At 36.2% G+C, this 17,405-nt stretch overlaps 1 protein-coding gene and 2 long non-coding RNA genes across 21 annotated transcripts in view; 2 read left to right on the forward strand and 1 right to left on the reverse strand.

Annotated features, from left to right (window-relative positions):
• Positions 1 to 17,405, reverse strand: part of RPS6KC1 (ribosomal protein S6 kinase C1) — a 317,520-nt gene that overhangs the window by 218,090 nt on the left and 82,025 nt on the right. For 15 of the 19 annotated variants that reach the window (XM_042976412.1, XM_042976420.1, XM_042976419.1 and 12 more), the window contains exons 7-8: positions 9,293 to 9,408; positions 1,568 to 1,660 (exon numbers count right to left, since the gene is read on the reverse strand). In XM_042976412.1, the coding sequence (XP_042832346.1) occupies positions 1,568 to 1,660; positions 9,293 to 9,408 (209 nt within the window). Of the gene's footprint in view, positions 1 to 1,567; positions 1,661 to 4,630; positions 4,911 to 9,292; positions 9,409 to 11,005; positions 11,097 to 17,405 lie in introns of those variants that run through there. The other 4 variants (XM_042976408.1, XM_042976421.1, XM_042976424.1 and 1 more) reach the window with 3 other exon arrangements.
• Positions 11,252 to 12,921, forward strand: LOC122235894. The gene is made up of 3 exons (XR_006214012.1): positions 11,252 to 11,421; positions 12,298 to 12,561; positions 12,882 to 12,921. It is a non-coding gene; the product is annotated as an uncharacterized LOC122235894 (long non-coding RNA).
• LOC102954504 lies at positions 13,021 to 16,808 on the forward strand. Its single transcript, XR_006214010.1, has 2 exons — positions 13,021 to 13,123; positions 16,254 to 16,808. It is a non-coding gene; the product is annotated as an uncharacterized LOC102954504 (long non-coding RNA).

Below are 17,405 nucleotides of genomic sequence, written 5' to 3' on the forward strand. Positions count from 1 at the left end.
ATATTTGCTTGCACAGAAATCCAAGAACCTACGAACTATTCAGTTCTTATTTTGCTTCTCTGTACTCTCAAACTGGTCATTCTCCAAACTGGAAAAGCTAGGGAGACACGGTTAAAGAAATATTTCAAGCTAAAAAGACCTACTGCTTAGAACTCTTTAAGTCATAATTCAGTTTTATGAATTTATTTGAGAAAAACAATGCTTATAATAAGACTGAGAGGTTCAGGTAATATTGAACCCAATGTTCCCTTTGGAATAGCTCAAACCATTAGCTCCATCTAAATTACCTGAGATACACTGCATATTGTTCAGTTTTAGCAACAAATCACATGCATACTTTAGCACACAAGAAGTACTCAACGATCATTAAGTTACAAATGACCACTGATGTGCTTCATAAAAGATGGTTAATAGAAAAAAAGGCCTAAATTAATTTATATCTTAATATTAAATAAAATATTTTCTTTTACTCTGAAAGGTAAGGTGATGGTTGATCAAATATACTTAAAATACGGTTTATTGTGTGTGATTTTTACTTTTTATTTATTTATTTTTATTGTTCTTTTTTTTTTTTTTTTTTTTTTTTTGAGAGAGAGAGACAGAGTATGAGCAGGCAAGAGGCAGAGAGAGAGGGAGACACAGAATCTGAAGCACGTTCCAGGCTCTGAGCTATCAGCACAGAGCCCAATGCAGGGCCCGAACCCAATGAATCGCCAGATCATGACCTGAGCCAAAGTCAGATGTTCAACCAACTGAGCCACCCAGGCGCCCAGTGTGTGGTTTTTAAATTACACTTGTAAAGTCTCTGCCAGTACTGTGAATTTTTGGCATATCTGAGATGTCACCAAATGTGGAAAAAGTCAATAGCAGATATCTTTGTTATCTCTTTATTTTTATTCCAAATACAAAAGTAAAGGAGATTGGGGGGTGGGGGGGGGTGGGGGGGGGGGAGGCATGTGCTGGAAAAAAACACTGTTTTTGGAGTCACAAATCTCTAGGTTTGAATTCCAGTACTACCCTAAGTTAGCCATCTGATTTCTGGGCAAGTTACTTACCCTGTTCTACACATCACTTTCCCAACATGATGCAAAAAGCAGGGTTTCGAGAAGGATTAAGCAAGTTGTTTTATATGAAACGCCTGTGTACGGCCGACACATTGTAAGTACTCAGTAAACGGTAGGTCTTAGGAGGGTGCCATTTTTTCTTTTTGATCATTAGATTGACTATACCAGTTAATGCTGAAAACTACTGACTAACAAGTTTTTGTAACTAACAAAAAGTGTATCTTTACTCTGCTCTAGCAGGTTTATAAAACCAAAACCCCTTACTCAACCGAATGCCAACAAATATGCACCTTCTCCGTTAGCTCAAATATATTTTGCATGACCTTACATGAATTGCTTAGATAAAAGCTTTTTCTTTTCTGCTTTTGTTATTTTAAAGTGCAGATGCATTTGAGTCATTTTCTCCTTTTGTTTCATATCCTTAAGATCCAAAGCTTCAAAGACATAATGTCAGCATGCAGTCGATTTATGACTGAACTCTTGAAGAGACACTGAAGAATTACCTTGTCAATCACCCCAAGGACTCTGAAGGCCTTCAGCTCCTCGGCAGGGCTCCTTAGGTTCCAAGGGGGCCTTGAACTTAGTGATCCTGGAGGCTAATGGAAGATATCAAAGATTACACATCAATCAGGGAGGTACTTGAAGGAAGACTGCCTGCTGAAGCAAATGCCAGGCCAAAGGAAACTAAATTTATCATAAATCAGAGAATGGAAAGATGAAAGGAGGAAGTTTCTGTTTGTCTGTAATGTAAAATAAAAAAAATAATAAAATCAAAAAGAAAGAAAATCAAAAAGAAAAAGCAAGAAAAAAGTTGCAAGTAAATAAATCATGATAACATCGAAAACAAAATTTTAAAAAGAAAAAATAATGAGCTGATATAGTTTCTAGAGCAGTAATTCAATTCAAAACTGTACAGCTGTAAGGAAACTTTGTAACAAATGGGTAACTAAGACAACCACCAATCACGGCCTTATATTTACCCCAGATGGCTCAAGAGTAATTTAGAAGGGAAGTACTAAAAAACGTTATAATCGATAAACCTGGGGAGAGAGGGAACACAAGTCATTCTTTCTCATCATGAAACTACAGTCCTTTAATGTTACTTTTTAAATATATACTTATGTATTTTAAGACGATTGGCAGATTCAAGTTTAACCAGAACTGTCAACAATGGTGAAAAATTAAGAAACTCCATCATACAATCAATAATCGTTACAACTAAGGTTGTTCAAGCCCAGAAAAGAAATGACTTACAGGAGAAAAAAATTTGTTTTAATATCTGAACAGGTGTGATGTGGAAAACTAGGTCTGTTGGCTACAAAAAAGATCAGTGAAAACAGGAAGGGATTATTTCAGTACCACACATAGTAAAAGAATAAACCTTACTCCCTATCCACTGGTCTTAGTTTTTCCATGTCAATCAGTAAAGTAAGACATTTTTTGTTGTCTGAAGTCTATCAGAATAGGCAGGAACATTGTTCTCCCCGTGAATGGAAGACAACTCTCCTGGTTAATCAAATGTCATGATTAATAGTTATTGAAATACCATTTTTGATACTTCAAGTCCTTGTACAGACCAATATCACTAGACAGGAAGCTCCCTGAGAACAGGAAATATACCTTATTCATCTTTATACTCTCAGTGCCTTGTGTGTTAGTCAGGAGACAGGAAAAGCAGAAAAGAGAGGAAGGAGGAAGACAGGAGGAAAACAAGGGAAGGAGGTTACACAGATAAATCAGGTGTCATTTACAACTGGAAAAACTACCATTTGTGAAATTTTCTAAAAGCAGCAATTTTTTTTTTTTAAAGCAGCAATTCTAATTGCTTTCAAATATTTGTTTGTTTTTAGGTTTAGCAAGCAAATACTAACTTCGGTGTGCCTGAAGAAGTGATGTTCCCCATCTTCCTACTGTACTGCTTGTAGTCTTTCTACTCCACAACACATTCTGATAATTAAAATTAATCTCTCCCTATTCTATTATTAGGGAAGAGTAAGAACTGCTTGTGATTTCTGGTAAGAGAACTGTTAAGGAAAAGTTATAGGGGGAAATAATAGTTTAGATGATAATTTATCCATTACATTCATCTTTGAAAATATAGCCAAATGCATCTAACATCCATACCTCTTATTGATTTATACCTTATACCTTCTTACTCACTGATGTCATTGGATCTTTCAGTTTTTCCAAAGAAAGATTTTGGTTCACTGTAGTAATCAAGAGCAAAGATAGCAAACTACAAAATCTTTATAAACTGCACCTTTCAGTGAATAATTACCATGTGTCCACTATGTGCATGATAACTGAAAGAATATAAACCATCGAAAGGCATGATCCCCTAGCTATAAGAAGTTTATTACTTATTTGAAGAGATAAGCAAAATATATGAAAAAATTAAATAATAATAAAACATTTTTTAAAAATATAAGACTATAGAGATAAGTCACTAGTATATGATAAACTGTGGTCTCAGAAAGAAGTGGAACTAAAAATTATTTTCAATGCTATGTTGAAATTAGGTTAGGAAAGGATATTATATACAGGATTGGAAGGAAACTGGTCTGGTGGGGGGAAAATGTTCAGATTGTAGAACAAAGGAAAATAAAATTATGCACTTAGGGTCTGTCAGTTTTCACAGGCCTTGAATGCCAGGTCTGGACCATATTCTCCAGAGTCTAGAAAACAAGTTTTTGTATGAGAAACAACCTAATGAAAACAGTGATTTAGTAAGGTTACTTCTGCAAAGATGGGAATGGTGAAATTGTAATGGGGAAAGACCAAAGGCAAAGTGATCATTAAAGGTCTCTTTCCACTTTAACCATCTATAAAAGTTTAAGATCAGAGAAATGAACAAAGAAAGATCATGAAATAAAATCATCAATAAGAAATCCTGTATTCCTTATACGCAGCGCTTAAATTGGGTAGAATCCCTATAGATCTATTCCTTTCTTCAGATGGCAAAAGGAAACATAAATCCACAGAATTTTAAGAACAGAAAGAGACAGAGATCAAGTCCAATGTTCTCTCTCTCTTTTTTTTTTTTCAGATGAGAAAACTGAGAAGCGGCAAGGTTAAGCAATTTGTCTAAGATGACAAAACTAGATGATAGATAAGAAGGGATTACATCTTACTTATTAAATATTATAACATTGTTTGGGGAAACTCCAGCCAATGCTAAGGGAATGAGGGATGGGAGAATATAGTGTATTTCTAGGAAACATGGCTGATTTCCTTAATGAGAAAAGTCAAATTTTCACTTACGTATATTAACTACTGTAGCAGAACATGCCTAGAGAAGCAAGGAGCCGGGGGGGGGGGGGGGGGGAGTACAAGATGGATCTTATGATAGAAGAATGTACGATGACCCAACAATCTTCAAAACCAAAGACGGCAAATACATATCACTCAACCGTTCAAGCCCACGGCAGATATCTCTGTTAATCTCACACTCTGTCTCACAAGACAGTGTTCTTGGCAGCCATGACCAGGGGATTGGAGTTAACACACTAGTAAAATCTATTTACTATTTCTGTTCTACATTCTCTAAATGGCTAAGTGACACTTACCCTTACTTTGGTCGGTTTCTTTAAAGTTGTCGTTTACCCTGCCCACAGTCCTCTTCACTTGGTATTATTCCCTTTTCTTGATGACATCTACCTCTGTTCTTACCGAGCTGTTAGTGCAGTACTTAAACTTCAACGTGTCTGTGCGTCACCTGAGGACCTTGTTAAAATGGAGATTCTGATTCGGTCAGTCTGAGAGAGGCTACGATTCTGCATTTCCAACAAGCTAACAGGTGATGCTGATGCTACTGGTCCACCAACCACTTCCAGAATACGGTCAGCTACCTGTCCTTCACCTAAGAAGAATAAGCCACCATTTTGGAGTGGGGGAAGATAAGGGTAAAAGGAAAGCACTTTACAAAAAACATATCGAGAACGCACACTCTAAAACCTGATGGCTAGCTACACTAGTTTCTTAACTTGGTTTCACCCGTAAATTTTTGGCTTTGCCAAGAATTTCACTGGCAACTTATTAACCCTCAAACCCCATGTCCTAGCCTCTCTTCCATCACATTTCAAGGTGTCTTCACTGTAGTACTATTACTGATGTGGAATGGCCCTGACTGCCATCTCTGCTTTGTCTATGTCTCACTAAGGGTGACACGATACTCATTTTAAAATATTTCCTAAGGAAGAAGTGAGAAATGCCAATAATACCAGTCAACAAAATGCACAACAGAAAAAATATTTTCAGTATCACAGTAATTGTACTCAAAACTCTACAAATATTCAGGAAAGGCATACATTCTACATATTAATTTTCATTTACACCTTGTTTAACTGTATGGCAAAATATGTATTCATACTTTACAAACTACACAGTATTTTATGTCCTAAATTTAGACCATTTACTACCTTTTTCTAAATTTCCATGATCTTGAGTTATTATTCCTAGAGCTAAAAAGAGCAAAAATGATTTTACAAGTCTTTTCCAGGAAAATTCCCTCCGAATATTAATTCTTGGGGCACCTGGATGGCTCAGTCAGTTGAGCATCCGACTTCAGCTCAGGTCACGATCTCGCAGTTCGTGAGTTCAAGCACCATAACAGGCCCACTGCTGTCAGCACAGAGCCCGCTTCGGATCCTATGTCCCCCTCTCTCTGGCCCTCCCCAGCTTGCACTCTCTCTCAAAAAAAAAATAAAAATTTTAAAAATATATTAATTCTTAAATCATTCAAAGTCCTCTCCAATTAAAAAAAAAAAGGAAAAGAAAAAGGACTCTGTCTCTGTCAGTCAAGACTTTTACTTTAAACAAAAGTCATTTCCTTTTTTTCTGAAACCTGCCCCTTAAGTTTTCCTAGAGCCTATTAATAATGAAGTAATGAAGAAAACCAAGAGTCAAAGAGGGCTCCTTTCTGCCCTTTTTCAAAAAGGATATTACCATGTATGACTGGGAAATTTAGAACTTTCATTTTTACCACAAAAGAGTCGCATAAATAAATTCAGTAAAGCAAAAGCTGAAATCACCACAGAAAACTCGGATGGAGTGAGTCATGACCTGGACTTCACCAAAGGGGAACACAAGAATCAACAAAAAATATTTTAAACCAGAAAGGATCCCTTTATTTTCCTAATCAACCAGACTAGAAAGAAGTGTTGGCACATGCATTCAAGATGGAAATTATATCTGCTTTTGCACAGAATTTAAGAGCTAATGGGCCTCAAAAATCATTTATACCAATCCTCTGAATGCGTTGGTTGAAACTGAGTCCCAGAGATGGTTAAAGAAGAAAATAATGAATTCACCACACTAACCAAGAAACTCTGGAAGACATTTAAGTTAAAGAATAGATAAGAAAATAATCGAGCTTGTCCCTGACCTAAATAAGGGCCAGGTTTGAGAGCATAAAATACAGAAGTGAAATAAAAAGCATATACTAACCATAAAAGAGAAACATCTTGTTCTAGCTAGAAAAACTGTCCTGTAGCCTCCTTGCCTAACAATTGAAAAAAGTCCTGGCATATCAAATTTGATTCACTAGTTAGTCCTTTTTACCCTTTCTGATATAAGCTCCCATTATTCTACACGGCTCTTATCATTCTAGCATTTCCTCAACGAGGTACGGATTTTGGGTACACAGGGTTTGCAAAAGCAGAAACGGTCATCTTTTATATAACTCCAAACTATATCTAGTTTGATACTGTATACACACAGAGTCTTAACAGATGCTTAGTGAATTAATATATAATCTAATACAACCAGTTCTTTTTTATTAGATTTCCTTGGTTTTATTTTCATTAGAAGCTATGCTCGAAAGGAATTTCTGACTGATATACTTCATGGTTCCTTTCTCCAAGTCCATAGTCTCCATTTTCATTAGAAGCTATGCTCGAAAGGAATTTCTGACTGATATACTTCATGGTTCTCTTTCTCCAAACTACACTTATTTATTTGCCTCATAAATTATTGTTCACAGGGGCACCTGGATGGCTCAGTCAGTTAAGCACCTGACTCTTGATTTTGGCTCAGGTTATGATCTCGCAGCTTGTGAGTTAGAGTCCCACGTTGGGCTCTGTGCTGACAGCACAGAGCCTGCTTGGGATTCTCTCTCTGTCACTCCCCCGCTAGCTTGCTCTCTCTCTCTCTCTCTCTCTCTCTCTCTCTCTCTCAAAAATAAATAAATAAACATTAAAAAAATTATTGTTCACAGAAGTGATTATGGGAAACTGTAATAGGGGCTGCATAAGTAGGGAGTTCAAAGGAGTAAGTATAAGCAGAATATTCAAGGTTAACGTTAATGGAAAGAATAGAATACTAGTAATTTTCTAAAACTTTTAGAATATTTACATACAAGATGAATTAGTAAAACAAGTAAGTTCATAGAGGCCCATCCTATTTAATACTTTTATAATTGTCCCCAAATATGGAAGTGAGAATGTACACATCAGGATTGCACATAGGGAGGGTTGTCAACCCCACAGAAAATAAGAATTGAATTCAAAGTAATCTTTAGATAAATACTGCATTTTAAAAAGATAAAATAATAAGGAGTTAAAAATAATAATACAGTTAAAACAATAATACAGATTGCACATAGGGAGGGTTGTCAACCCCACAGAAAATAAGAATTGAATTCAAAGTAATCTTTAGATAAATACTGCATTTTAAAAAGATAAAATAATAAGGAGTTAAAAATAATAATACAGTTAAAACAATAATACAGATTGCACATAGGGAGGGTTGTCAACCCCACAGAAAATAAGAATTGAATTCAAAGTAATCTTTAGATAAATACTGCATTTTAAAAAGATAAAATAATAAGGAGTTAAAAATAATAATACAGTTAAAACAAGAAAATAGGGAAAGATTGGCAAACACAGAATAATTAAGAATCTGAAAATGAAACAGCAGATATCTTATTTAAAACATATTCATTATATAAGAACAAGTAACAAAAGTATATTACTTCCAAGCTGGAATATAATTTTTTTGTTCTAAAAGTAATGATCAAACACTTCACACTGAAAATTCGCATTAATAAGTATAGTTTTGATAACTGCATTTTTTAAAAGACCATATGCAGAATGAAAAGGACTCAGAAAATCAGCAACAAAAAGTTTAATGGTCCAATGAATCAAGATGAAGTATTGGGCTATTTTTAAACTAGAAAACTGACACATGTTAGAACTGTCAAAAAGTACATAAGCATTAAAAAATACGAAAAAAAAAACATACAAAGCAGTATATTAAGGAAGATGAAAAATAGGGCTAAAACTTATTAAGCTACTCTAATAAGCTTGGTTTATAGGCTGGTCTTTTTATGAGGTAATCACTTGAATTGCAGGATTTGTGTGTGTGTGTGTGTGTGCACGCATGTGTGTGCATGTATGTGCTTGTATATATGAGTGATTTTTTTTTTAACTCACTTAAACCTGACAATAACCCAGAAAGGAGTAACTATTATCCTCATTATTCAGATGTAGAAACTGAAGGTAAGAACTGGAGAGTTCAGTGTCTTGCCCAATCCTCCTTGGATTCAAGGGACAGAGTTGGGATATGAACAAGCCCACCTGCATCTTAGGTCAATTTAGAAGATAAGCACTTTCTTCCATCTCTAGAAGATATGATTTTTAAATTGTATCCAAAAAAACCCTTAGTTAATATAAAGAAAAAAACCAGAAAAGTTATATATTTGCCAAGTCCAAATGACATAAAAACAATAATAATAAACTACAATGTTTCCAATGTTTTAAGCATTCACCTGTTTTCTAGACAAGACTAAGGATAGTCCCAAATAACATAAATATCCCTGTTAGAATTATGCCTTTATAATTCTAGGTCACCTATAGCAGCTACCTGTAAGACTCATGCTTTCATAATAAGTTTTAGCGTGAATCAATAAAACTGTACAGGAATCACACAAAAACCATTATTTAACCCTACAAATTTCAAATAAAATTCAGTACAAATTACTGTCATTTTACACATGGAGTTTTAGGGGTAGAGGAAGGAACAAAGGGCTGAGAAAGAGGAGAAAGCAAGTCCCATGTTATTCCACTTTTGGTGATCCGCTTTAATGCTTTTCCTCCCGCCAATAACTTGTTAAAATATTATTGATAAAATTCCAAAGACCAAAATTCTCAAGCATTCTAATTATTAATAAAGCCAAGAGACAAGTCAGCAAAAAGAGCTAAAGAAAATACAAAATGAAACATAAGACATACCTGAGAGACATCATCAAGTTGAGGTTTTCCATAAAGGCTAGAGAGACTCTCTGCTCGCATTAGATATTCTGCTGTTCTTCTCTTCACAGCTTCTCGACGGGTAGGGCTTGACTCTCCTAAAAGGAGAAAACAAGGACAGGGCACGCGAAAAATAAACTTTCATTTATCCAACCTGAAAATTAACTTTCTTTGACCCAGTTCACCACTTGTTCACCTTTTTTTTTTTATTGGTTATTTATTTTTGATAGAGAAAGAGTGTGAGTGGGGGAGGGGCAGAGAGAGGGGGAGACACAATCCGAAGCAGGCTCCAGGCTCTGAGCTGTCAGCACAGAGCTGGACGTGGGGCTCGAACCCACAAACCGTGAGATCATGACCTGAGCTGAAGTTGGACGCTTAACCAACTGAGCCACCCAGGCTCCCCAGCTACTTGTTCTCATTTCTAACTCAAAAGAAGAGAGATTCAAAGTTGGAACAGACATCAAAGTTATTAGTATCAGCAAGGTCTCAATATTACCACTATAAATTTGATTTATCCAAATTCTGAAATTTTCCTATTAAAATATAGAGAGAGAACCTGATACCTTCTATAGGAGGAGTTGATATATAAGAAATGCAGTATAAAAAGCTCTGCATACAGAAGACTAGCCTAGTCCAGGTACTATGCAATTGCCCAACTCAACAAACTGGAACTAAATGCAACAGATGTTTAATAAGAGTCATGACATGGATATGATATGCTGCCAAAGGAGCAAGAAACTGGAGAATAAAATCATTTAGGGTAACTCTGAATTCACTCTGATTTTTGTAAGCTTCATGTTTTTTCATTAACAACAAACTGTCACCCACGTTACAACTGAAAGTAAGAATGTAACTGAAATGTGTATGTTAACTAGCTGGAATTAAAATAAAGACTTTAAAAAAAGAAAAAAGGAAGAATGTAATTGAAATCCCTGTAATACACAATTATATGAAAATGAACAAGTCATTTACCCTGTCTGGCTCTCAGTTTCTCTAAACAAAGCGTATTCAAAATGGCCTCCAGAATACTCAAGACTTCAAAACACAGGTGGCCCAGCCCATGAAGTTCTGGGCTCTCTCTTCTCCAGAGCAGGACAATCCTATGCTCTTACCCATCTTATATACCTGTGATACATTTCATTTGAAGAAACGATTCCATGACTGAAAGTTAAAACATTTGAAAAACCACTGTAGTATACAATCTCTAAGGCTCCTTTCATAAATAATATTCTATATTTTCACGACTCATTTTTATCTAAGCACTTCATACACAGTACTTTTTTTTATAATTCACCCTATGCATCTTCTGAATGAAGTTAACCAAAAAGCAAGTATCATACAGTGGAAAGCACCCTTGATTACATTCTAGAAACCCTGGTTATCTAAATTCTGGCTCTGCCTCCCTAGTCATGTGACCGATGATACACCATACTTCAACTCTCTGACCCTCTTCCTCATTCTCTAAAATGGAAACATATACTTCAAATGACTGCAGAGATTAAAGGAGACAATATACATAAAAGATACTACGACAAAGACAGCTGTATATAGGAAGCACTAAATTGTAAAGGTTTTTGATCTTGGTTTTTCTGTAAACCAAGTCCTACAAAATAATGTTTCTGTTTTGCTGAAGTGAACTGAACTGAATTACAGTAAAGCACGCATTCTTCCCCAAAAGATGACGACTAGAAAAACCTTATTTCTGCCTGGAATAGCATCTTCTATTTCTTCTGAGAGATGCTCCCTTCCCGCCTTCGTAGCCCTTCACCTTCAGCCACCACTACCATCACATAACAGGGTGGTCTGAATGAAAACTGCTAGTGTGCTTCAGATCTCAGTCCTCCTGTCCCTTATTACTACATAGTCAAGGGTGAGCCCTCTGTCACAAGCTGAGCCAATCACAAAATCCCGCCCTCTTGGCCACAGGTGGAGAAGAGAGGAATTGGCCCAACACAAACTGGGCCAATCAGTCCCTCTTTGCTATTGACGCTGGAAATAAGAGGACTGGGAACTGCCAACAGCCACAGTCTCTGCCAATGCGCTAAGAGCCAATCAGAAAGAAGGAATTTAACAGAGGGAAGCAGTTATGAGAGACAAAAAAAGGAATCCTGGTGCGACTGGGGTCCCAGATTTCAGCCAAACCTACATTCCTGCCATTCTTTGCCTACTAGAGTTCAAATGTGGATTTTCTCGCATGCAAACTGAAGAATCCAGACTGAATAGAGCCCTCAAAGGAAACCGGCAACAGAGTTGGGGGTGCAGTTTTGCTTAAAAACCTTCCTTTCACAGCTTTTACATGACTGTTCCATCTCTTCTCTTCTTTATGAATACTTCAAAACTGTAACTAGTCTTGGGGGCTGGGGGGTGGGGGGGGGAATCTCTATTGCTTTTTAACTATGGAACAGTCTACATTTATTAACTCTCCAACACCTCAAACTTCAATTAAAATTAAAATTTTTAAATTTCAATATGATCCCTCTCTGTCCTTAAAATGTATTTAATTTCTAAACTCAAGCTTTTATTTTTATATAATCTATCTGTGAAAGCTACCTAAGCAATTGAAATATGTTGTGAAGGTAAAATGTGCCACAGAAATAAGAAACATTTACTATTTCTACACATTACTCATCCTTTAGAGTTTACCTTTCATGGACTTAGTCTAACGGCTGCTCCCATTATCATTAGTGTTTCTCATACCAGGTTATACCTTTTCATGCCCTAATTTAGATCCCTCATTTAAAATTTCTTATTCATCGTAGGCTAAGATGTAACAGAAACTATGGCAATTTATTTAATGCAGTGTGCTTACAAGCCTTAATACAACCTCAAAATTTGTTTTCGTTCCAAAAAATCAATTTGTTTCCCAAAATAATTTGAAATTCAAAAACGCCAAGGCTGTGGAGCACCTAATGCAAGCTGGAGTTAAAACCGTATTTTGTAATCAAATCATTGTTTTTTAAACTTTTGGTGCCTCTGCTGCTTTCTAGGCAGTCTCCATAGTAACAGAGAAACAAAACCGGAAGCCAGCAGTTGAAATGGACGCCTGCTGCTGATAGTGGTTCCGCTTCCATGGAAACAACAATGGAGTGATGGAATACTGGAAGGCTTTTTAAATGTAACCTTAAATATACATACTATGCCTCCTTCCTTACCAGCCCCTTAAAACTAGGTCACAAGCACTGCTGCTCAACAGCGGCAGCCAAGGATGAAAATCACCTCTTGCGGATTTTTACTGCTGGACACTTACTGAGGTCTGTGAGTACGAGGAAGAAAAGATTAATCGATAGATTTCTGGAATGATTTTAACTGATCAAAGTATTGATAAGTATGACTTGAAACAGATTTTAACTGATTAAAAATTTTAAGTAGACCCTAACCCTAATTTCTTAATCTTCCTGTTAAGACACAAACACAGCCCATAATGATTATTTTTCCAGGAAAACCAAGTTATCTGAAATTCAACTTTTAATCCCATTATAGGTCTTGCAGCTATTACCTCTTCAGTATTATATCCAGGTAGACACTTACTAAATGCATTTCTTCTTCTTCTTCTTCTTTTTTTTTTTTTTAGAGAAACAGTGCATGCATGAGCGTAGAGGAGGAGCAGAGAGCAAGGGAGAAAGAGAATCTTAAGCAGGCTCCACACTCAGCACAGAGCCCAATGATGCAGGACTCCATCTCACGACTAGGAGATCATGACTTGAGCTGAGATCAAGAGGGAGACAGACGCTTAACTGATTGAGCCACCCAGCAAATGCTTTTAAAAATGGATACATATTTTACATTCTACTTAAGGATAAACCAGTACCTTCAGTAAGTTTCTCTACATTTCTATTAATTTCAGATACAGTAAGAATTTCCACTGGGCTCTGGCATCGAAAAGAGAAAACCTACTCCCCTTATCTACTACCCTTTATGTCAAGAAGTCCCACTGTGCCAAAAACATGTGTTATGTATACTGTGTCAACCTGTACTACTTCACCGCACCAATTTCTGATCAGGAGAGAGGATGGGTATAGGGTGATTATAGAGTCTGATCTGTGAAAGAATCGGGTGTAGCTGAATAGAAATGAGGAGAAAGTCCAAAGTTGTTCTTGAAATTTTTAGAAACACTGGACTGCCTGGCCTGCATTTCTCAGAGCACCAACTCTGACTTGCTACTAAGTTTTACAGAAGGCACAGTCTATACATAACGGAATCACAAAATTCTAATTGATTCAAGAAGCCATCACTACTTGGCACTCCTTTCATTACATCAGATTCTAGTTACAAGAGATATGTTACCTTCCTGACACAGCTAAGAAATTAAGGCGCAGGGATGTGGAATGTCTTTCTCAGTTAAAAAGTTAATATGAGAGACTAAAACTGAAACCGGGTCTTATGATACCACACTTCGGGTGACTGAATTTGAAGTGGATTGTGCTACTGTTACTGAGTAGAACAAGAAAAATACAGAGCACGGGACAAGTACAAGTGAGTACGGGAACAAAGAGGACGAGAAAATAAGCATGAGGAGTTGAGACAGGAGCCTATCAGACAACACAGCAGAGGAGAATCAGACAGAAAGAGACTGGAAATGACAGACAAGGACACACGAAAATGAGAGCTACAAAGAGGTATACATTTCACACAGTGTGCAAGACAGTGGGCCTTTCTGAGAAAAAGTGGTCTCTCAAAACATCCTTGTTACCCAAGGATTTCTTTGGAAAACACAGGTCTTTTCTCCTTTACCCATAAAAAAAATAATAATAATAAAATAAAATAAAATAAAAAGACATTATTATTCACAGCACTAGTGAAAATCAGCTTCACAAACCAGAATAAAAAGTAGTTCTTCCAAGTCTGTTATTCTACCCTTAGTCACCAAAAAGAATATAGCTAATGCCTCACTGGTTCAACAAAAGAAAATCAATGCTGAAGGAAAAACTGGCCATGTTAGACTACTTGGAAGACAGTATGCCTACATCTGTATTTCACGGAAAATCTTAAGGGATTTTTAAGACTATTTGAACTATACTTGATTTTTGCCACACACACAGACTTTAATCCTCGCATAAGACCCTACTTTAGGCACATCTTATATTCTTATCTCTGTTTCTCTACTCCAACAAACACTCTCCAGTAACCCCTACGCCACTATATTCTTGGTCAAACATGCCTGATTTTTACTCAGATTTATTACATTAGGAAGAACATTCAAATCATCCTGGCTTTAAGGGAATGAGTTTTTGTTTATTGGTGCTTCCCTTTTTTTTTCTTTTACTTTTTTCTTTTTTTTAATGTAACAACTTTAGCAGCAAAAAGAATACGATGGCCTTGGTGGTTATAGTTGCTTTTTTTTTTTTTTTAGTGCTGATTTATTATAGTTAATGGGTTTTTTTGTTCTTCTCAGGTATAGCCTACCATTTCTGACTTATGCTAAGTGTTCTGACAACAAAAGGCAACCTTGAGAAAAACAGTAATTTATGGTTGTACATGTCTACCACAACTGGGGCCATCAGCCTTTCCACATATAACAAAACCGGGTCAGTCAGGGAATCTGCTTCCCATTTGCATTTAACCAACTCCATATTAATGTCTTTTCAAAACCAAGTGTTATGTGACCCCAAAAGTCCAAAGAGTCACCAAAGAATAGTAAAAGCAAAAGTCATAATAATATTCATGTCCAGGCATTGCCTCAATTAGGACTCCTTTCAGTGTTGCTTAGTAGTTTTTCTATCAGCTAATACTGAATGAAAACTAACACATCATTAGATCATAGAGTGTTAAATGCCTACAGAGACAGTCTTCTACATTCAACTATTTCCTTCCTGTTCCCTAATCCATTTTTTGTTTTGCATTTTAAAGGGGAGTGCCCAAAAAACTAGTCAATCCCCTCAAAACAACATCACCTGGCCAGTCTCTTTATGACAATAAACTCTTGTCTAGATAGACAGACAGACAGACAGTCAATCCCTAAGTGTCCCTTATGCTGTTATCCATGGCTTCTAAAAGATTAAGATAAAAAGTTTAAAAGGAGCTTGAGATACCCTGAAGGAAAAGGAATGAAGAATTAAAACTCAGGAGCAAAAATTTTGCCTTCTGAGATGGAATAAAAATAAGGGAAAATATGGAAATGAAACTCCACATAGACTAAGAATTGTTTATCTACTATACTAGTAAATACGAAAGTCCCCCAAGCCCCACAAAGGCTTTTGCTCATTTCTTTCACCGGCTCTAAGTGAGACATCTTAAGAAGTGGCAAATCCATGGAGGACTCCAACAAACTGTTTTCTTGATAGCATGACGTTGGATCACATATTTTCCTTTAAGACGATGTAAAGCAATCAGCAGAATTGCTGATTATAAGCAGTTAATTCTTCTGAATCCTAGAAGTTTCACAGACTCCTTAAATGCATCCCCACCTTAAAAAATTAAACTACTAGTGTATATCAGAATTAGACAGACTCCATTCCATGTCCAGATTTATTTAACATGAGGATATTTATCTCCACATTTAAACAATTCAGACTGTGCCAAGCGACACTCCCACAGTGTATCACATTTGAAGCCCATTTCAGGATAACAAAGAAACTTCTCCCCAACAAGTAAGAATATACATATTCCTGTCCCTCCTATCCTCTTCAGAAGGCAAAATGCCTACTAGTTACTGAGCATCTATGATGTTCCAGACACAGTTATCTCAGTGTTTACAGTCATTTCAATGTCATCACAGAACATCACATATAGAAGACCCTCAATAATATTTTGTTAAATAAATGAATGGGAAAGCAAATGAATGACTTTGCACCAATACTACCTGGTCTGATAACAATGCCTTCATGCCTAGAGATATTCTAATTACCTCTTTCTATAACTGAATGCCTTTCTCTAACTTAACTAGTTACAGTGTATGTATTTCAGAAAATGTCATCTATAATTATTGTCTTCATCATCTATGCAGGTGAAATCATACAAAAGGAATATGGAGGAACATGGCACAGAAGTGGCATGATTGAACTAAAAGGACAATCTACTTTAATTTTATGAAAAATTGTCATGACAGCATCATTGAGAGAAACACAAGCACAGATACTCTACATAATTTTAAACCACTATGTAAAACAGAATGAAGTCTATGAACTTTTTATTGTTTGACAATTAAATTTTGGAAAACCTGTTTCTTAACAGTTTAGAAAAGTACAAATGCCTGCATAACGACCTGGTTATTTTTCAAATGAAACACACTTTGAGACCACTAATGACAAAACAGTAAGCTCATGAGAAAAAGCAGATTTACATTTTCAAAACTTCCTATAAGAGAATAGATAAACTGAACTTCTGTGTAATTTACATAAGACTCAATATTTAACTATTACGATTAACTAAGCTGTAAGTTCAATAAAACTATGTAACTCAAGTAATCATGAAATAATGATCGACTGTTTCTCAAAGTGCCTAACTGCTAGTACTGAAATAAATGAAATAAATGAATAAATGCCAGTAGTTTTTCCACTAAGGATTTTTTAGTTTTGTTCAGATTCATAGATATCTGGGGTGCCTGGGTGGCTCAGTCAGTTAAGCCTCTGACTCTTGATTTCGGCTCAGGTCACGATCTCACAGTTCATGGGTTAGAGCCCTCCACCGTGCCCTGTGCTGACAGTAGGGAGCCTACTTGAGATTCTCTCTCTCTCCCTCTCTCTCTGACCCTCCCTTGCTTGCGCACGCTCTCTTTCTCTCTCTCTCAAAATAAATAAACTTTAAAAACATTGTTTTTAATTATAAAACATAAAATACTCGTAGATATCTATATTTCTTCTGACCAGAATTAGGCCTTTTCCAGTAATCACAGGAATTAAAATCAACCCTCTCATTTTAATGTTTTTAAACTGTGTTGCTAAAGATATAAAAATGTGAGAATACTGATGACCGAGACCATCTAATAAAAAACCCTTCGAGAATCCTCATCTCTCTCTCTGCTTTTGCAATAGAGCAGCTGTGCCTCACACAGATTCACATGAATGAAAATATTTAGACGAGAAACCACCCACTTAGTTTATTTTCCATACGACTTTCCTGTAATTATTTTGTAAACTGTTCACACAACAATACATAA

The sequence above is a fragment of the Panthera tigris genome, chromosome F3 (genome assembly GCF_018350195.1).
Source record: "Panthera tigris isolate Pti1 chromosome F3, P.tigris_Pti1_mat1.1, whole genome shotgun sequence".
Classification (NCBI taxonomy): domain Eukaryota; kingdom Metazoa; phylum Chordata; class Mammalia; order Carnivora; family Felidae; genus Panthera; species Panthera tigris.